The 22,542-nt window shown below is 36.8% G+C and overlaps 1 protein-coding gene across 1 annotated transcript; it reads right to left on the reverse strand.

Annotated features, from left to right (window-relative positions):
• Window positions 1-267: 267 nt before the first annotated feature.
• Window positions 268-20,860, reverse strand: CIBAR1 (CBY1 interacting BAR domain containing 1; the record flags this gene model as incomplete). The annotated part of the gene is made up of 8 exons (XM_010167412.1): window positions 268-378; window positions 5,103-5,222; window positions 6,990-7,103; window positions 8,251-8,355; window positions 10,066-10,071; window positions 12,047-12,148; window positions 17,276-17,344; window positions 20,542-20,860. Coding segments are annotated over 8 exons (946 nt in total), but the record flags the coding sequence as incomplete, so codon positions are not given.
• Window positions 20,861-22,542: the final 1,682 nt, after the last annotated feature.

A 22,542-nucleotide genomic window follows, 5' to 3' on the forward strand; every position in this document is an offset into this window, starting at 1 on the left:
TGCAGTATAACATTTATGCAAATGTTATACAGGATTCTATTTAAATATTTCATTTTCTAGCTACTGTAATTGTCCATTTTCAGCAGATTCTGTTCCCTTCTTTGAAACTAGTAATTTGTTTCTGGCACTCTACTATAAGTACCAATGCTTGCTCCTGGTGAAATTTTAAAAATACAGCCTCAGTGAAATTTTGGATTAACACAAAAAAGCCTTTAAACAAAAGGATTTTTTTTTCCCCAATCAGAAAAGACTCTTAGAACAGTTTTGTTATCTCACTTCTTTAGTAGCATCTAATTCTTCCTCCTCCTCCTCCTCCTCTTCCTCATCTTCATCTTCTTCCTCCTCTTCTTCGTCTTTTCTTAACATACTGCTGGAAATCTAAACCAGAAATCCAACCAAAGTAAATAAAATGTTTGTTCTCCTGAAGGAAAAACAATTTGCTGTTGGCTTTTCTGGGTCTAAGTACTTGTAGGTTTTTCATTTAGCGGGAAGGGGGAAGTTGTTCATCCCTTAACCCTTCAATTTCTAGTAACGTGCACAAAGCTAACAGAAAGATATATGGCACAGAATATAAATACAGTAATGATTTTTAAAAGCTTAAAAAAAAAAATCCCCATAGTCCTGAGAACTATTATAGGATAGGGAAAACTATGCATTAATTTATTTAATGTTAAAAATCAACAGGGTGTAAGTTAGTTTTTTTCGGGGCTGGCTGTTGAGACAGCAGGCTGAAGATGAGTATTAAGGCATAATCTTATTATGAAGACATCAAACCTCTTCAGTTAAATAAAAAACTCAACACTATGCTGCTCTAAGCTGTTTTTGAGAATAAATTATACAAACTTTACTAGAAGAGTCTTGATTCATCTGTGAACTTTTTTCCCTGCCCATCAGCGCTTGCCCTTCAGAATGATACTGTCGTCCATTTTTGGTTCATCAAATGTTAAAAACAAGTGCCAGCTGCCAAGCTTTTATCTCATCTGACAGATTCTGTCATCTATACTTTTTCTAATGAGGGCTCAATCTAATTCCTATTGAAGACAGATTCTTCACAGAAGATGCAAGATTTACAATTTAAAGTAGAATATAAGGGTTTTTTTTCCTTTCCCCTAAGAAAAGGAACATTAAACTCAAAGATAGTTATCCAAGTCATCTGGAATGCTTTTGAAAAATGATTTTAGGTTCAGCAGTTCTCTAAGGGCATCTGCAGCTCTAATTTTGGTTATATTTTCTGAGTTTTCTCACATACAATGTTAATATAAAACTTCAGTATTGAAGACAAAACTTGCCCTCTTTTTTTTTTAACCAACCCCCTATTTTAAAAGTCTTTAAACGCTGGTTCTTAAATTGACTTCTGAGATTTCATAATTAATACAGCTATGTATGTAACAAAAGTTTTTTGTGTGTGCATAAAGCAAACTGCAATCATTGAACTAATGAAGGCAGAAAAATCCTTGGTCTTGTTGGTGCTCACAAAGTATGTAATTTAGCTTGAAGCAAATGCTTGCTTACAAATCTCTAAACATAACAGAAAATGGAGTTAAATTATTGGATGAAGCTGGGTTAACTCACGTCTAAATGCCAATACCAGCAATCTTTCTTTCTGTGAAAGAAGAAAAAGACAATTGCACTGATTTGTAATTGGAGATTAAGGAGTGCTGCAGATTGAGCCTGTTAAGGTAGTTTCATTTCAATGGATAGACTAATTTTTTCAAGTTTTTTCTAGTTAAGAACATGTGAAATTCTTAAGCAGAACTTCAAACATATTTCTCAATAAAAGCTCCCCTTTCCCCTTTTCTGAAATAAGAGGTGCTATTTTGGCTTTAAGGCTTTTTTTCTGCTCACTATTCGGGTACCTCTGACCATGCTGTAATTAACTAAATAGTAAATTAAATATTATCGCTAGTGGCAGTGAGGCAGTAGTAAGATGGCTAACGTAAGAAACAAACTGGATCACGGTAAGGAAAGTGAGAAAGAAAGGCAATTGTGCAGTTTAAATCTATGTTATGTTGCCATAAAGCTAGAACGTACCCTACTAGTACTTGAAAATTCAATTTTTGATTACTTAATGCTGAAAAAATAATTTAATTTAAAAAATGTAATGGAATCTGATAGTTTGTTGCTTATCATAAACAATTTTATGTGAAAATGAATTCTTTAAGTTTCACATAATGTTAATGATGACTGTCCTTGCTTAAGCTGTTGAGTTGCACGTTTCAGTGCATGTGCTACTACAGAAAGCATGGCAATTCTCATGTCTTGCACAGCAGGCAGTGTTGGAACACCTGGATGCAGACATTTTCAACCATGGTAAAAATGATACTTTGCTGTCTTAGAGGGCAGGTGCTCAACAGGTAGCTCTATTAAATGCACATGGATAAAACCTGTGTAGTGAAGTTTGATTTAAAATATCTGCAAAAAGGTCATTCTCTTCTGCTACAGTTCTCTCTAAAATACAGCATACTAACCTGAATCAGTAAAACAAAATGCTGAAGATAAATTGCCAAGTGCAAAACAGAGGGATTGACAAAGGATTGTAGTGAAAACTTACATAGCCTTTTCAAAACTTGTGTAAACCAAGTATCTGTAATAGTTATGTTTAAAAAAAGCCCTGAACCCCTGAAGAGGTTTTGTCATCATGGGGAGCCATCCTGTGAAAAACAGCTTTCCTGGTACGTAGAAGTTTTCTCTCCTGATCATATTAATTGCATAGATATGAAAAAATGCAAGTCTTATTGTTGCACTGTCAGTGCAGCTTGGGACAGTCATTCTTTCTAACAGGATCGCCCACTGCTGCTTTCCTTGTGGTTTTGTAGTATTGTCTGCTAAATGAATTTTGGGCAGGTAGGATGAAGAAACCAGCACTTCAGTTGCTTGAGCTAGTCTGAGTTGAAAACAACTGTGGAAGTCAAGGGGGGGAAGAGTTGAGGGACAGAAGCATTAAGATGGACTCAAAAATAGCAGTGGTCTTTGCAAATTCCTGCTTTTGATAATTTAGCATATGGTACTCCTTCCAGAGTACTCACTCCTCCTTCCAGAGTACTCACTCCAGGACACTTTAGATTATCACGTCAAAGCAACGTGAGTTCACGTTAAGGCACCAGAACTTTAAAAGTAGGTAGCTCTTTGTGAAAAAATGAATCAAGGTCAAGGAGTACTTTAGATTTTTAATAGGGACGTAATACCGAAAGGTACATTCAAGGATGGTTTGTGCTAAATCCCCTGACAGACAGGTGTTGTGTCACCAGCACAGTTTATCCATCTGGTATGCAGTGACTGCCTGCCCCGTCCCCCACTTACCGGTTAGTGTTTGTGTCCCGTCCTTCCCCTCGCCCCCTAGTCCTAGTCTCTGTGACCTGCTTACTGTATTATTTATACTGCTTTAAACTGAAAATTCCAAAGTACTGCATTATGGCCAGTAAATTATTATTACATAGCATGAAACCAGACCTGTGAAAACTTTGGGAGAGAGGTCTACAGGAAGGTAAAACAAGTCACGTGAAGGTTTTTCTGAACACAGTGTTTTTTGCTAGTGAGGTGTTTGGTGGGTTACAGAGACCAGAGCCCTTAGTGTAATTCAAGGTACCGATCCTGATGCAACATATGACTTGCAGAATCAGAAAGGGCAGCTGGAGGGATGTGCGGAACAGGGTGCCTACCTCTCCCTTACTGCCCTATAGTGATTGCCTTAGTAGGCTGTCCCACCCCTTTTTTCTGCCATGTGATCCTCCTCTGAGGATACACTGCATAGCCCAGTAAGATGACATTGTTTTGAAATGTACTGCAGTTTCCCTCTAGGTCTAGATGACTCCCTGTTCTTTTCAGATATTCCAGGGAGAGGTTATGACAACATTATCATCTGCAGTTAAAGCTAAAAGGGAGGTCTAGGAGAAGAGTAAGGTAAACTTCCAAGTTAGTAAAAATGGAGTTCCCCTCCATCTCTGAGAGAAATCACAGTGTACATACATTTAGGTTTTTTAAAGAGTCCAAAACATAGCTACCTTTGGCACCTCAGAGTAATTAGAGATGCTTTTATACCCTTGATACAGTTTGGCAGCACTGCAGGAAGTTCTCAAGGAAGATGGAAAAAGATTTTTGACAGCTTCCTCTGGTCTTCAAAAAAATGAATGGGTAAACATTTTCTGAAGTAGCTTGAATGTGAAATTTGCTTGTTTGATAGAGAGGACAGGCAGCATATTCAAAGTCAAGGTTGGTCTTCAGGCACTAAATCACTGGGTTCTTTTACCTTTTCAGATACTATGACTCATACTTTCAACAACAGAATAACTCAACTGTAATAACTGATCCTTTCTATCTTGAGAGCAGAGAAGGGGTAATGGTGTGTATGAAGTAAATAAAACTTTTGAGTATTATGATATCAATACATGATTATGTCCAAAAAAGAAAAGTGGGATGAGTACATTTAAATTTGGCCATCTTTGTCTTTAACTGAAACAGTGGTAAAAGGCTACAATAAATAAAAATTAATTTAGCCATTTTGCAATGTCTGCAAGTTTACTGCTGCAAACAAGCGTCAAAGAATTTTGCAAGGTAGCTGATTCAAAAGCAGTGGCACTTTCTCCATCTGATTCACTTATTTTTTTCATCCTCCTTTTCCTCACCTGCTCTGAATTTTCAGAGTATAAAAGGACAAGTCTGTTGCTCATGGGTTTGATCTGCTGCTAGGAGGTATCGCTAGGGTGAGTTAGGGCCTGGTAGAGAATCCACACTCTAGGATCTGGATACTGATCTAAGAATATGCAAATGTTATTTAAAGAATGTCACTTCTGTTTCCAATAAGCTCCTAGATCTTTTCTCTGGAAGATGCCACAGTTTGTTGATGAAAGAAATAGTATTGCTGGAAATGGCATTTTTCAAAAGTAAACAATGCAGCTTTAAAAACTGATTTTGTTTTTTCCTCAAATAAAAATTATATTTAGAAGCTGCATTATTAAGAGCTTAATATGATCTTTATGTCCTTGGAAGTCTCTGTACTTTTGTAACTGTCCTGAACTGAGTAAAGATAGCGGACCAGGTCCATTAGCTAAGGCCCTACTTAAGACAGTCTTTTAATACAGTGATCTAGCATTTTCCTTTCTTACCTGTACTGTCCTTAATGAAGATTTTAAGGAGCCAGTTCTTTGCAGGGGTGACTTTGAATTTGCACGAACTATGTCTAAGCGAGATTGATAGTCAGATGGATAAAGCGAGCTCCGAAAAACCTGTTCAAATGAAGAAAGCATTAACTTGGGTGCCATGATACAGCTTGCAAGCTAACAATCACCCAGGCTGAAGCTAACAAAAATGCAGCACTGGACAATTAAACCTGCTCCAGAGATATGCATCATCCGTAGTTTGGATTGATCACTTTTATCTAAAACAACATGCTTGCTCAACCCGAGACACATCAGCACACTCACATGGTCAAAGTAAACGTTCTTCAGAGATCTGAGAGGATTTACAAACAGAAAACTGCAGTGGCTTCCCACTAACACACGTAGCTGAGTTTCAGGCAAACCTAGAGGTATGAACCCCAGCAACTCCCTTCAGGCTCTCCATTTCCTGGGGAGATAAACTTTTAGTGCCTTCACAAGCAAATCCCTGTGGCCAGTCTCAGCTGCATCAGAGAAATTTTATCTGAAATGTTCAGGAGATGTGCAGCTCACGAAAAATTTGGGGAAACCATTAGATTACAGGGAAGACTGTAATAACCACTGTATTTACAAGTTCTTTCCAATAGTAAAAAAGACTAAATTATAAGACTAATACTAAATAATAATAATAATAATAATAATAAAGACTAAATTATAAGACTAATACTAAATAATAATAATAATAATAATAATACCTGATACTAAAAATAAGAAAGCTATTCGTGCAAGACTTTTAATAATAAAGTCAAGGAAGATGATAGAATTATGGTCAGTCAGTATTTTTATGGAAAGGCAATATTGTCCAATTAACAGGAAATTTAAAAAGAGTTAGACATTTGGTTGTGAAAGATCAAGTACTGACTTAAAGGATATTTTTTAACTGGTGCCACATGACATTTTAATTGTAAAACTAGAATAGCACAAAATTGCCATGGCATAGTTTAAATGAAGTAAAAATACCAAGTAGTCTCAAATGTGATTGTCACTGAAGTGATTTTGTATGTCTCGTTCTAACTGAATACTGCCATCTTGGTCCTGAGCTATGTAATGGAAAAAATAAAATGAGGACTGATAGCATTTACAAAAAAAGACTGAAAATGATCCAGCTTTCTTGACAAGGTGAACACATACACTCAACATACATTTCAGTGATAGGAAGTTTAAAGGCCAAACATCCAGAAAAACTGCAAGAAGTAATAAAGGGCTGGAAAACATGTCTTGGGAAAGAGAGACTGTAACTCAAAAGAGAACAGAAAGGGTGACTTGAAACCAAGCTGTAACTTGGCACAAGGCACAAAAAGCAATTTGGTAACAAGCGTCTCTTAATTCTAGAACAGCCTAATAAAAAACAGTGACTGAAAGATGAAAACAAAAAACCCTCAGAATAGAAAGATGAGAAAGATTTTTAATCATGTAATTAGTCGAGAACTTCTTATCAGAGCAGTGTAAGATTTTCTCTTACTGTTCATCTTTACAGTGAGATTCACAACAGAAGTGTTCTTTGAGAACTATGATTACCTGAGCTTGGAGTGGCAGTTAATTTAGGAAAAGCCTCTATTTTGTGGGAAAGACTGGATTGCCACAGCAGTTCTCTGTTTTTAAAATCTCTTGAGTTTATAAATCTGCACACTCTTGCTGGAGAAATGCTAAAAAAAGGGCTTGGTGTGTGTATGTATATATATATATATATATACACACACACACACACACACACACACACACACACAAGAAGTTTGTTCTGGGAACCTGAAATATTTGTTGCATTTTCTGCCTGGGACATGTCTAGCCCTAAAGTGTGAGAACTGTTTTTATGTAGCAAGTCTTAATCACTCTTACCTCTAAATCTTCATTTTCATCAATATTTTGGATATTTTGGTAGGCAGCAGTATATATCTCTAAAGCTTTCCCATGGAATAACATTTCTATAGTTATAAATTCAGAAAATATGTTCTAAAAGCAAATGAAAATAAAGGTTTTCTTAATGCAGTAGAGCATGTTTCCACTTCAAATACAAGAAATTACTGAATTCTGTACTTGGTATCTAAATGATACAAATAACTGCACAGTACCTAGTACTTTTAAGTAGTCAGACCTGAATTTTAGAAATTAAACATAAATGCTGGCTGGGCTGTCACTTACACAGTTGTCATTTCATACTAAATTCTAAGTAAATGCTTGAAAGTGAAGAAGAGGCTCATTAGCAATAAATAAAATGTCATGCTGAAAACTCACTTGATATTCCCTGATACATATTTGCAAGATGTATTCAGTGAATTTTTGCTTTATTGATGGCAATCTTTTTTAACAGGTTGGGGATAAATTATCTGTAAATTTTAGACATATTTGTAATTTACAAATAATTATATAGTTTAGTTAATAAAATATACTTTATATATTAAAAAAAACACTTAATGATGACATCTTCAGAACTCACAATCTTTTTCATATTACTCTGTCATCAAGTACTGGTTGGTTTGGTTGGGTTTTTCAACCACCTTTCTATTTCCTATTTAGTTTTCCTCCCCCCTTAAAAATAAAAGGTATCTCACTTCAGTGATTTTACGATTTGAGATCACATAATGGAAGTGTTTTTCAGTAACTGTAGTCTTTGGGACTTAAGCCACTCAATGTTTGGCATTAAGAGAGAAATTAAAACTTTGATTACTTGCAGTCACTAAGCACTTGGTGCTTTTTGTATCAGTAAAACCTTTAAATGCAGTAACCTACACAAATTTCAGCATGGATAAACAGATTATTTACTTATCACTATTTGCTGATATCAATCCACATGTATCATTCCAATAACAAATGCAGCTACCAGTGAAGTAGAATACAGCAACTCTTGCAAGGTGCAAATGCTAAACAATTTGATACAGGAAAATTCTGAATTCAATAAACTGTAAGAATAATTAACTTATTTTTAATTGCAAAGTACATGATATCTGGATTATGAAATATTCAGGAATACCACAAGATTTTTATTTACATAGGTTTAAGTTAATACTAAGTGTTTCTAATCTTTACAAAGAGTAACTACAGTAATTTTATTATGTGAGATGAAACATGATGTCATATACTGCAATGTGAGCACACTTACTTTTATGTCCTTTATTTTCTGTTTCTCAAAATTATCAATGGTTTCCTCTAACTGCCGAGTTGTTCGAGTTGCATCCAGGGAAGCTCTCTGCAATTCACTTTCAGCCTGGTAAAGTAACAGAAAGGTGAAAATAGTCCTGTATTTGATAAAAAGATATTTGCTCCAATTGTCATGAAAACATAGTAAGGTTTTCAAAATACTACACATCTGTGTTACTGTGTTTGTAAACTTAGTTGTAGCTTAATAAACAAATAAAGATGCTTTCTTCCCCTTTGTGACTTTGATCTGAAGCATGAGAGGTGACTAGCTGCAGCCAGTCAGGAACGTCCCACTGCCCTAATCCATTTCCTGTGACACTCATCTGCTAATTCCACCGAGCCAGCCCTGACACTCTGCTGACAACACGGTGACTGGGTTCAGGGAATTAACCCAGCACAAAGGTTTACCCTTTGGAAAAGTTAAGGTTTTTTTAAGCTGGTGTAAAGGAGAGGGCAGGAGTGCACAGGCCAGAGTGGTGGATGAGCAAAAAAGATCACCCTTTATTTTCAAGTGCAGATCAGCCTGCTGTGTCTAGAATGAAGCTTTTCTAGTGTCATGTGCTGAACCTCATCTTACTAAGATTTTATAAATTATTTTAATAGATAGTAGAGCAGCAGCTGGAACTAATGCACCTTTCCTGTAAGTATCTCAATCAACAGACTAGAGTTATAAATTTTTTAGATCCAAAAGCATTTCAGGTATTTTATCTTTTTATTATTTTTGTATTATTAAAATATTTTATAAAACCCATCTTCAACAGGGCACTGGGAAGGGGACTCACCAAACAATCCCAAATGCATAAATACACATTTTTTCTTACTTTGTTACAAAAAGCATTTTAGATACATATTTTAATTAGACATAACTATGAACTCTATAAAAAATGCACACTACCATTTAAATAAAAGATATTGAAGCTATTCTGGTTAAGTAAAGTCTGAGGACTGTGTACTGTTACAAAAAAGTGATGTAAAGATGTAAGAGCTTGCACTTCAGGACTGCAAAATTTGAGTCTAAACTTACTTTATTTTCCATACCTTACTAATCAAACATCATAGACTAGTCAAGCCAGTAATTACTTAAAGGCTCTGTCAGTTAATAAGTTAATATCATCAGGAATCTATTCTGTCCTGAGATGTAGGATCTTTCCCCTTTCTACAACAGTGCAACTTAAGAGAGGAAACTTTTTTTTTGTTTAAATGAAAATAGTCACCACAGGCCCAGTTCCCATGATCCAGTTTTCAGTGTTGTATGTATATGGAAACCTAAGGCATAAGCCATGCTGTGTCACTTCTCTTTCTTTGATTAAAATCTGGTAACCTTATATTACAGGATTATAAATTTGAAAGTCTCCTTACAAAACAGTTTAAAGTCATAGACACAATTCTGCCATTACTGGGCCAACAAAATTGGAAATGATCTTCAGTAGTACATAAGGGCACGTGTTCATCTCCTTTTCTTGATTTTGCCCAAAAAACAGGAGGGAAGTGGAGTAAGCAAAGACATTTTGTGTATTCTCAATTATTACAATCAGTCACTGTGTAAATGAAGGCAGCTGTTATGCATAAGCAGCCATTACACATGCAAATACAGCAAGTGATTTCTATGATAATGAAATACGTCTTTCCGATCCATCTTAAATAGACTGGCCAGGTTTTGTGCACAGATGCACTGGGAAAGGAATTTTGTTTGCTGTAGAGTGAAATGTCTAAACTTGCAGAACCTGTGTAGTTTGCACAACAGCAGTCTGACATTTTTCTCTTCTGAAGCACTCACCTGTGACTGGAGATATTAGTAAAGGAAAAATTGGCAAAATAACAATTGTTATTCATAAAAGCATCTGTTTTCACTTCTTTTAATATATTGTTATGTATTTACCTCAGATATTTCATAATTTCTGTATACTGGGAGGGTGCTCTTACTATATTGTCTGAAGCTTCCTGCTGTAAGACATTACTTACAGTTTGTTAACAGCTTTGCTAGAATTCAGTTATCCAGGCCACAATATTTCAGAACAGCTGTTTGTCTTGGACTGAGGGTTTGGTTATTTATTTAAAGGAAAAAAAAAATCAGACAACCTAGGTACACCTTTTCATAAAAAAAACCCTCAACAAAAAAACCCAAACGACCACAAACAGTGTTGGTTTATAAAAATGCATTTTTATATTTAAAAAAAATGAGGTAAGGTTTTTTCACAGTCATACTATCCCCATGTTTTACAAGATGAACTTGAAATGTGGGAGTGAGTATTGCTCACTTTGCTATTTGTGGCCGAAGTTGTTTGCTGCTGAAACATCACTGTTGCTCAAGAGTAACAGAACCACTGATGGAGCTATGCTATCACCAGTGAACACGGTGAAGCCTCTGTCGGGCCTAAAAGCTGACCTGCATACATCCTCAAAAGCAAATGAACATATTCTTGCACCCAATACTTTTTATGCATTTTGTGCTGATCACTTTAAAATGCAAATACATAGTGTTTGATGCCTTTGGCCATATGCAGACTATCTAGACTGTCCTGAGATTTAGTAACTCTTCAGGCAAGGTCTTAAATGCAGAAAACACAGGTGTTACAAAAAGCAGAAGTGTATTTGGGATTAGTTTAGCAAAGAGACAAGAAGAAACAAGCGAGGTGCCAGCCATATACCCATGAAATCAGCTGGGAATTAGCGCAAGAGGGAGAAAAATGGGACTAGTCTCCCTTTGTGGAGAACAGCTTACTGTTATCATTTACTCCCTTAATTCTAATGGAAGAGAACTCTCCATCACAGGTCAAGTTCTAACCCTATGGCTGACATCCCTGTGTCTTCATTACATGAGTAACTCTAATTAGTCATCGCTTGATGTACCTGATTTGATTAATATTAAATAGGAATTCTTTGGCAGAGACAAAAATAAAATTTAATTCTCCTGTGTGGCATTTGACCATCACTGTAATTTTCACTCTTTCAGCAGTCCCATGCTTCAGTCACTTGAAAGATTCTGATTTCTGAAATAAAAGTTGATGAAATCCTACAAAGAACAAGACTGCTTTACTCCTGAGTCCAATGCTAAAGTCTTAAGAAAAAAATAAACAGCAGATCATCATGAACTTAAATGCTGTATCATAATACACAGGTATAAAGGGACTGAAGTGGGATTGCCTTAATCCCCTTTCTTTTGGCATTTTGTAGATTCTGATTGCTTCAGAATTTGAAACTTCAGTGAGATTTTAATGGAATTTCTGTGGAGGCTTAATTTTTCCCTCTGTGATACAGAATAGTATACTGGAGAGGGTCACTGGTCTTTTGAAAGGAAGAGTAGTCTGTTTGAGTATTCTACTAATAGAATAACAACTTTTCCTTTCACACTTCATCTAGCAGCTCGAGGAAACTCATACTCCATCTAGGTACAAGGAACTACCAAACAACAGTGAGAAAAACAAAAAAAAACCCACCAAAAAATCCACAGAAGTAAAAAAGGAGTTGTCTGATTACACTTATGTTCAAAAACCTCCAAATTCCTAGATGCAATCTGTGCTTAACTTTCGTGCAGAAACATATCAAGTACTCTGCAGTTTCTCTTCAATCAAAAAGGGAGTGAGTAACAAGCAGCTATTATAAGCTGTAACATTATAAAGTTTATGAGAGGATTCAACGTCAACATAGGAAACAGTCCCTCTAAAGAGCATTCTTCTCTTGGTACTTTCCAAACACAATAGTTTAATTCCCGAGAAATTTTAAAAACGTTTCTTATAGCCACTAGAAATGCAGGATACAATAATGTGCCGATCTGATGGATTCCGCTGACGTGTCTTTTCCAGTTGAGATAACTGCTTGGCTTCTCTGTTCTTTGCTGTTAAAGTTGCTTTAAGATCATCCTGGAAATAAAATGTTTTACACGTTTGAAATAGATCTAGGATAACAGATTTAGGATAATACAAAATGCACTTTTCTTCATACAAGCATTGCCTAGAAAACCTGAACAAAACTTCTGCTTTAAATAAAACCAGATTTTTATCCTGTTAAATGGTCCCCTGAAAGAGTAGTCAATGGGGACCACGAGAGTTTAGCACCTTGCCCAAGTTTCTGTAGCACACGCTATAATTGAAAATGTGGGTAAAGAAGAAAGATATTTACAGCCTTTCATGAAAAGTACAGTACATGGTCAAGAGCCCCATTCCAGGCTTAGCAATAGAATAAAGGTGGCATTAAACTAAAAATAAACCAGAAAGAAAAAAAACTAAACAGGCATCAGTCAGTACCAATCAGGTCACAAATAACACAAAACTGCCACACAGTGTTTAAGGTGCCATAAAAAAACCCATGGCTGAAAGAGTTAAATTGCCTATTTATATATGCAGTTAGTAAGACGTTTAAATATATTTGGAACAAAATACATCCTAGTAATGTAGCTGGAGAAGATGAAACTTTTCAATGTAGAAAAGGCAGAAACTGTCGATAAATATTTTTGCTCCTCATTTCCAAAGAAGTAGGATGTACTTCTAGGAAGATCTATGACAATTTAAGAATGTTTACATACCACTTTCAAATTCTTTTTTCACTATAAAACTGTGTTTTGCTAATAGTTTGGCATAGGTGGAATCTAAAGTTGTCAGATATTTATCACTCCATTTGCCCTGGTATGGGAAATGACATTAATTTTGATGGCTCTAATTTTAAGAAGCAGTACCTTACAACAAGCAGAAATACAGCCCGAGGGAATCAGTCTTACCAAAATCTGAGGGAGGAGTTGGGCATGCACTTCAAACCATCATTTCCTTTAAAAAGAACAGCTCCCATTTATCTACAACTCCAGAACGGAGCGGATTAAAGCTATTAAAGACTATCATCTCCTAGGATGTTGTCTGTGCTCCTTCCCTGGATTTCTGAATTTTAACATGTTGTAGGTCTCCTTCACCCAGAAAGACATACAACCACAAATGTTCCTCTTTCGGAAAGCTCTGTGATCCTCTGACCAGATCACTAGTCAATGCCAAGCACAAGCATGCCAAGGTTCAGAGTGCTGTGTCTTCAATAACGAGTCTGTACACGAGATCAGGATCAAAGCATGCGGTTCCTTCCTTTTTTCTATCCTTACTGTCTGTTTGTATGTCCTTGTGTATATGACTGTCATTTTGCTTCATCTTTAGGGACACAGCTCGTTTCTGATAATAAAAACAACTGCATCTTTAGCCCACGAAAACTAATTTTGCTGCTATTCTTTCAAAACAGAATACAGACAACCTTGAAGGCCATCTGAAAGTCTACCAGAAAGGGCGTTCTCCTTTATCAAAACCATGCGACTGCAAGAAAAGCAGTAATAGAATTTTTTTAAAATTGATTTACATTTTAAATTTTAAATCAAAGGTAGAGAAAGAGGAGATAAAAACATATTTGCCATAGAACGAAGCCAGTTTTGTATCTAATGGTCACAGCTGTATGTTTACTGATATTTAAGGACTGGGCCTTGTTAACAGCACTGACTGTCTAGGCCCATTTAAAACAGTCAATCAGAATTTAACACTGTGGCTGAAAGGGTTCTGACTTTAATGCAAAACATACTTGAGAATGCTAAGGAAATTACTACAGGTACCACTATAAAATTCAGTATTTTTTCCTAGCACATAGTGACTTTGGAAATACCTAGAGGGACTGCACTGTTCCCTTCTCTACCTCTGTTCTCTGTGGCAACAGCAGCCATCATACTTCTCTGTGCTAGCTGAAGCCTGACAAAGCTTTGGTGCTACTGTGGCTGTAGTGGTGGAGCTATATACAGGTTTGGGATGTACAAAGATAGGGCAGAGTTACATACATATTTTGTCTAAGATGTTGAAAAACTGAAAAGGGTGCAGAAAACAACATTTAAAAAATATTCACAAGCTGCAGAAAATGCCATTATTGTGGCGAAAGAATTAAGGTCTACATTTTTAGCTAACTGAAAAGAACAAAAAATAGGTTTTACTAGCATCTAAATACCTTCATCCAGGGGAAAAAAAAAACCCCAAAACAACAGAGCATCACAGAGCTCTTGAATCTCAGTGGAACATATAACAAGAACCAAAGATTAAATGAACTCTTTTGCTTAAAACAAAACATCACAGACATCAAATAACCACTAACTACCACAGTCCTACATTCCCCTCCAGTGTCTTCAGACCAAGATTTGATGTGTTTTTGGAAAACATGCTTTAATTACACCCAAAGAGAAATGGAATGGAGTGTAATAGCCAGTGAGATAAAGGACAGATACAGAGAATATAAAATTATTCATAGTCCCTCTGGGTTTAAAATATTAATTCAAGTAATATGTAAGAACTCTGGTCAGCCATCTAATTTCAAACCACACAGAAGTACAGCTACAGTCCATCCACCAGACAGTGAGCTGGCAGATCCTCATCACTGTACTGTTACCTGCTTTAGTCACTGAAGTTATTAAAGCAAACCAATTCTTTCTTCTGCAGGTGGATCACCTTGGTTTTATGATGTCCTGTTTTATATGAAGAAAAGGAAACCAGGAACAGAGTTGCCAAAAAGCAGAAAAGTGAAGACTGATATATAGAACAATGAAACACAAAGAAATCCTAAAATCCTACATTTAAGCTGCATTACAGGACAAGAATATTATACTGGCTTCCACTAAAGGTGCCAAATCCTGCCCCAGAGAGCTACTCAGCATAGTAAACCAGGACATGCGAATGAAACAATTTTATTGCATTAGCAGTTAAAGGACAACACTATTCCGATTAATTTGGGCATCTTTAAAGCATTTAGTATCACAGAACATTGATGTCTTACCCCACAGAAACAGCAACAGTTCTTTTTAGATACAGCACAAAAATGGTTTGTGTACAACCTGGAATGGATCCATTAAAGAGCAGTGAGAACCCCCCCTATAAAAAGTGCTATAATAACATACTCTGCCTGGTTTTCCTTAAATCAGCTAATGTAGTTACAGGTAACCCAGTCGTACAACTAGCACCCTGTGCTAGCTTTACATGAGTGACAAAACTGCCCTTTTCACTAAAAATGTCCCAGTGTTTAGAGGTGATAACTGAAGACCTGACAGTTGAAGTTTTAACCAAGGTTTATGATAACAGCTTGGGGGGGGTGGAGGGGTGGGAAATCATTTAATGGTCTACATTTTCAGTGAAATCTCTCTTAGTTCAAAGGTATGTTGATAAAAGTTAATCCCATCTACAGTTTAAGAATGTTTTTGTGCTCCTTGCTGTAGCTAAGATAAACATTATGTAATGCTTTCTGGCATTCTGAAAGGCAGAGACAACAGGAAATGCCATTCACTGTTGCAAGGGATGACCTGGCTTGAGTTGCTTCCGTCCTCAGCATTCACTGGCTGTCAGTAGCAATGCACCTTGAGACAGTATTGTCAATGCTTTGGAAGTCCCAGGCACTGCTGTAGTGCTCTGTGTCTCCTCAGCAACACTACTGCCACAAACACATGAAACTTGTCTTCCACCCTCACCGTGTATATCCTAGAGAATACTCAGTTCTAGGTCTCACAAACTGGGTTTCAGACTGTTAAGATACCAAATTCTAGGATACAGGCTCTCTAGTCTATAACTGTTAAGGACTACCACACGTAGTACCACTCAAATGCAGGATGCTTTTCCTTCATAATTGTTTCTCTAACAACCAAGTGAGAGCTGTGCAGTGAGTTCTGAATGCTATATCACAGAATCACAGAATGGTAGGGGCTGGAAGGCACCTCTGGAGATCATCTAGTCCAACTGCCCTGCTAGAGCAGGATCACCTAGAGCAGATCACACGGGAACATGTCTAGGTGGGTTTTGAATGCCTCCAGAGATGGAGACTCCACAACCTCTCTGGGCAGCCTGTTCCAGTGCTCTGTTACCCTCACAGTAAAGAAGTCCTTTCTTATGTTTAGGTTGAACTTTCTGTTTTCCACTTCATGACCACTGCCCCTTGTCCTGTCACTGGACACCACTGAGAAGAGTCTGGCCCCATCCTCCTGACACCCACCCTTTTAAATATTTATAAGCATTGATGAGATCCCCCTCAGCCTCCTTTCTTCACTGTATTGAAAGGATATAAGAACAAAAACATATGAAAAATACTAGCATGAGACACAGTACCACAATGCACTCAAATTAACCATGATGAACACACTGTAAGATTTTTGTATGTAAAATATTATCAAATAATGATCACTTTACCTTTTGGTTTATATAATTATGACACAGATACATACATCAATTACAGATTTGAGTTTACAGGATGAATGTATCCTTTATGTAATACACAAGTATTACGAAGTACTACTTTCGTCCTGTAAACTAGTGTCTGCTGTTTAAAATTTACTTGCTCAAGCTTATCCCTCCTGGAGGAACGAAATTTACAGATATTTTGTGGGAATATTTCAAACCTCTATACACACTGTTTCCAGAATATAGTGAGTGAAGAGACCATGGTACTTTGTGTATCTTCATGTCATCCTGATGACTTTGCAGGACAGAGAGAGATTCAGGCCACTACTTATTTATCAATTTCAAAAAGTGTCTTCTACATTATAAACTTCAATGCAGAATGCAGTTCTAAGTTAGAAAAGCTGTTAAAAGCAGCATATAGATGACTAAGAGCCAAAAGCATTACATGTAATTCACTTTTTGGAACTCTAAATAATAATAATAATAACAATAATAAGTAATAATATTAATAACAACAACATAATTTATAATTAAGAAAAACATCCTGAATTTGCACTATACAGGAAATTTCACACTATCCACAATGCCTTTTTTTAGCATTTGCTTGTGCTCCAGAAGTCTGAATATCCTTGTCTTTACATCAAAACTTTTTCCTCCAACATATATATAGCTTCAATTCAGATGTATTTGCTATCTAATTCAGTTAGACTGATTACTGCAATATGAAAAATCAGAACCATTCTCCCCTGTAAAGCAGAAGTTTTCAACTGAATGGGCAGAACACCAAAATGTACCTTGTGAGAAAACAGACGTTGAACCTACCCTTTTAAGTTTCACTATGGTCCCATAACTTTTCAGAGGTTCAACAACCTTGGCTTCAAGCCTGTCAACCTATAAAAGAAATCACAAGGTCACAAAAATAATCTACATCTAGGGTGTGCAGAAACAGGAAACAATTTACTAGTGTGCTGGTTTTGGCTGGGATAGAGTTAATTTTCTTCACAGTAGCTGGTATGGGGCTGTGTTTTGGATTTGTGCTGAAAACAGTGTTGATAACACAGGGATGTTTTTGTTACTGCTGAGCAGTGCTGACACAGAGTCAAGGCCTTCTCTCAGATTTTTGCTGAAAACAGTGTTGATAACACAGGGATGTTTTTGTTACTGCTGAGCAGTGCTGACACAGAGTCAAGGCCTTCTCTGCTTCTCACGCCACCCCACCAGCAAGGAGGCTGGGGGTGCACAAGAAGTTGGGAGGGGACACAGCTGGGACAGCCGACCCCAGCTGACCAAAGGGATATTCCATACCATACAACGTCATGCTCAGCTGGGGGAGGAAGAAAGAAACGGGAGACGTTCGGAGTGATGGTGTTTGTCCTCCCAAGTAACCGCTACGTGTGATGGAGCCTGGCTGTCCTGGAGGTGGCTAAACACCTGCCTGTCGATGGGAAGCAGTGAATGAATCCTTGTTGTGCTTTGCTTGCATGCACAGATTTTGCTTTACCTATTACACTGTCTTTATCTCAACCCACGAGTTTTCTCACTTTTACCCTCCTGATTCTCTCTACCATGGGATAGCAAGTGAGTGGCTGTGTGGTGCTCAGTTGCTGGCTGAGGTTAAACCACAACAACTAGTGACTCATTTTATTAGGAATTTAGTCCATATATGCTGAAAATATAGTGGGATGGAGGTTTTAAAAATATCGCAAAAACCAGAGTCAATTAAATTAACCAGTGAATAATTTTTATTTTGCAGAGCTCAATCTGATTTCTAGTGGAATTCCTTTTTCTTCATTGGCGATATATCAGGATAAATAAAGCATGGAGATTTTAACAACCGAGTACTAAGTACATCAAACACTGCATCTTGGAGATCTGTAGCTTTCTACCTAAAGATCAACATATTTCCTCTACACTTGTTGGTAGAGTATAGACTAAGCCATCTTTGCTATCAAACATATTGTACACAGAAATGCTACACTTATGTTCTTAAAAATAATGTCTACGGCATTGTAGGTACTGAAAATATTAAAAATACCAATAAGTTGAGTAAAATGCATGAATGCTCTCACAGATGAGTACACCTGAATTTTTGTTTCAGTTCTCCGAGTTAGAAAAACAGCTACATATGGTCAGACAGGCAATAGGATAAGACCTGCCTGTTTGTCAAAATACTGCCGAAGTGGCCCCAGCATAAGCTGCTGATGACTTTGGACCAGTGAGCCATCTGGCCCATCGCTGTTCTGTCCAGATTTGGACAAGGTGCATATCTCTGCTAGAAAGGGATAGACATTAATTACACTCCCCTCGAAACTGGCAGTCACCAGTCAGCTAAAATCTATGCCACCTGAGCTAACATTTCTCCTTTACTACACTCGACCAGTGCACTGACAAACTAATTCACTTAAACTATCAATAGAATGGAAAGGAATGGAATAGGGCAGTAGGCTCTAAATGAAGCACATGATGCAGACATACCAAATTACCTGCCCTTCTTGCTTATTTGCTCTTCCATATGTTGTGGAAGTACCTCACACCTCAGCATTTATATATCTAGCACGGCAGCTGAAGACCAGAAATCGATAACCCTTATAAGCTAATTTTCTCTTGCTCACATTGTCAACACAGATGAAAACTGTTAATTAACCTGATGCCCAAAAGAAGTAAAGCTGAGATTATCTATTTGGCTTTCATAAGCAAAGGAGAACTTGATTAAAAGTTTCTCTTTTTCTTTGATTCTGCCTTTTCTTCTTCAAAGGGCAGTGGTGGTTTGGGGACAGGCATGTTAGGAGGATGTTCTTAAAAACATACCTAAAAACTGAAAGCAGCAAAACTCAAGTTTTTACACAGGTACCTTCCAATTACAGATTAATAGTTTAAAGGTGAAAATGTACAGAGGGATCGTGCAGTCTGACTTCAGATACACCTTTGGCCATAATATAAATGTACCCTATTAACAGAGGGATAAATTGCTATGACATCAGTTGAAGCATAAGGAACTATGTATGGCTTAGATGGGGCCAGATGCAGAAGATCTTATGGGAGGGTAGGGGGGTTAAAAAAAAAAATAAAAATCACATTATCCACACCCTTGGATTTCTATTACTTCTTAAAAATCTGACTACCAATACATTGTTAAAGATCCATGGCTATTTCTTGTTTTTCAAACCCTATACTTAGTACCTTATACTAGATACCTCATAGATTAACTTATCTGAAAAGGTTTTCTTTTTCTACTTTGTTAATATAGAAAGATGACTTGCTATGCTTCTTTTTTTTTAAAAAAAAAGTCCTATCTGAAAACATCAAGAATGTCAACTACTTTAGTCTCTTTAAAATTAGAATGGGTTCTTAGCTTTTCAAAACTATAAACGGGAATTTTCTTTGCCTTACTAAAAGAATAGACAGGCACTCCAAAAACTAGTTTGAGTACATTTGCCTGAATTTATTTTTTCTTAAATCTCAGCATTTGGAATTCTGGATCATAAGTTACAGTTTGACTGGCCCCACACATAGATGTGTAAGTGGCTAAACACCTTTCTTTACACTCTCACTTATCTAGCAAAAATATGACTATATTGTTGCACACGGTCCAAATCAAGTTTGTACTTTTAGTGTTGAACTACAGACTTATGAAATCTACAGTGGTCCCAAACAACATCTCAGGCCCACAGTGCCTAGTGAGGGATTCCAGTTAGTATTCTCTTCCATACTGCTTATCATAACAGACTCAGCAAAGGGAAAACGACTGATTTTACCTCAGCTGCTGCTAGACAACTCAAGCCACAAAACTAAAATACTTTATTAACCATAAATCATAATCCAAAGTCTAAGACCAATAAAAGATTTGCTCTGTCTCAAATTCTGTCAGTGCTCATATGAATAGTTTTACTGACTTCAACAGGAGTAATCACAGGCAGTTTTCACCAAAATTATTAGCAGGCTATTCTGCTCTGCCATTAATATATTTAAAAGTGTTTTCTCCTATATTTCTCTTGTGATGGCAGAGTATATCTTTTCCCTTTTAATCATAGATAAGTAACTGAAAAGTTCAGATGGCAAACACAACATGTACAGCTTTAATTTTGTACCTCTGCCTGGCGATAATCCTGAAGTCTGGAAAATTCATCTGCAAAGTTTTTCAGTCCAACTTTTAAGTTTGGTGTCTCTGTGGCTGCATATGCATATATTTCATTTACTAGAAGATCTGCTTTGTCTCGTAGTCTGGCAGTTTTACGTACATATCCAGCAAATATTTGGCACAATTCACCAAAATGTTTTTCCACATTTGAAACAGCATCTTGTATTTGTCTCGTCTGGTTGTCCCTGGATATCAAAGAAAAATAAGTGAAAAATAAGAAGAGGACAAATGGGTACAACACATACAGAAGAAAAAAATATATAATTATACTATTAATAATTTATACTTGATTTGGACATCTCATTTCAGTGCAAAACAGAAATCTATTCTTAAAAAGACAACGTTGTAACAGTCTGATGTAACGTGTGCTTATTTATGAATGAATAACAAAGAAACAAAGCAGGATTTATACTTAAAAATAAAGATCCAACAGAGGAAAATCCAAATCACAAAAATCAGCCCAGAAGTTTTCCTCCTGGGGTTATGCAAAAGCTATTACTATTGGTATTAATTAGTAACAGAGTGGTAACCTGCAGGTCTCAAACAAGAGTGGGTCATACAGCTTCCTGCAAGAGTCTGCAATCTAAACAGAGAAGTCCATGGTTGGAGAAACTGGGTAGCAGAGGGCAAATCTGTAACGGTATTAAATGTGCTTTAAATTGTGACGGTACCAAACTGCTCCTGATCAGCACTACAGAGGATAAGTATCCCTGAGAATAAGAGAATAAAAGTGAATGGACACAGGTACAGAGGTGAGAACTCTAAAAACACAGAAAGGACATTCATCGCATCAACAAATTATTTTCTTTAAAATTATCTTACTTTCATTATTTTCTTTGAACCAAATGCCTGTATTGTTTTATTATTAATGATCTAGGTAAGTAGTTCTGAATTTTTAATTCATATACTTCACTGGATATTTTTGCTTTCCTTTTCCTACATCACTTGATGGTCTTGCGTTAGTTACGCTTCAGTGACACTATTAAACCAAATCAGTGTCAGTGAATTCACACCAACTGTTGTTGAACTGACTGAAACAACTACAGGACAATTTAGCTAACAGTAACTGCCTGACAGTGGGTCCTAAGAAGTCTCCATGGTCTACATGAGGTGATTCATGTGAAGTGCTGGAATTCTCAGCAAGACTACAGTCTTGGTGAGGGACAGAAACAATGGCTTAAGTACTTCATATCCTTCAGCTATCCCAAATCCAAATGCGGAACAATATTTAAATACTGACTTAAGATCACAACGCATGAAAATCAGAAAAGTGTAAAGAAATGTAATGCTTTAAGAATAAACATCAATGCAGTCAATTCAAATGAAGAACATGTTTCTTCAGGAGCTCTTCAGGAAAAATATTTCAGGCCAAAGTTCTGCTACAGGCAAAACCCCAGTTATGTTCCTTCATGGCAAGCAAGTCTAGAAGACTGTTCAAAAGAGATTTTGTTCAAAGAAAAAAAAAAAATCCAATTAAGTTGCTCAGTCCTCCAGGACATGCTTGAGCAAAGAATTATTTGAATAGGAAAGGCTTCACCTAGTGAGAGGGAAAGCAAGTCTCTGTAAGTATTAATAAAGTTGTTTTTCAAAATTAATATTATCTGATAAAATCTTTTGTAAAAGGTACATCTTTTCTATTTTATTAGAAGGTCTTCATGTCAGAAAGTGTTTCTCTCCCCGGGGGAAGCCTTAAGCACGTTTCCTCACCCACTTTACAATTTTGATCTCACAGCACTCCCATGCAAATATTTAATTTCGGGACATGAAACACTAAATTTCCTTAGACAGGGGTGTGAAGAGGTTTTTTTTCTCCTCCTAATTATTTGTGACCGCTTAGAGGCGGCCACAGCATGATCAGCGAGAGGCCCGATTACATGGGCGAGTCTTCCCTTAGCAACCTCGGCACCGCACGCTGAGCCTAGAAAAGTTTTGCGGCCTTTACCTGAGGAGA

The sequence above is a fragment of the Antrostomus carolinensis genome, unplaced genomic scaffold (genome assembly GCF_000700745.2).
Source record: "Antrostomus carolinensis isolate BGI_N321 unplaced genomic scaffold, ASM70074v2 scaffold44504, whole genome shotgun sequence".
Classification (NCBI taxonomy): domain Eukaryota; kingdom Metazoa; phylum Chordata; class Aves; order Caprimulgiformes; family Caprimulgidae; genus Antrostomus; species Antrostomus carolinensis.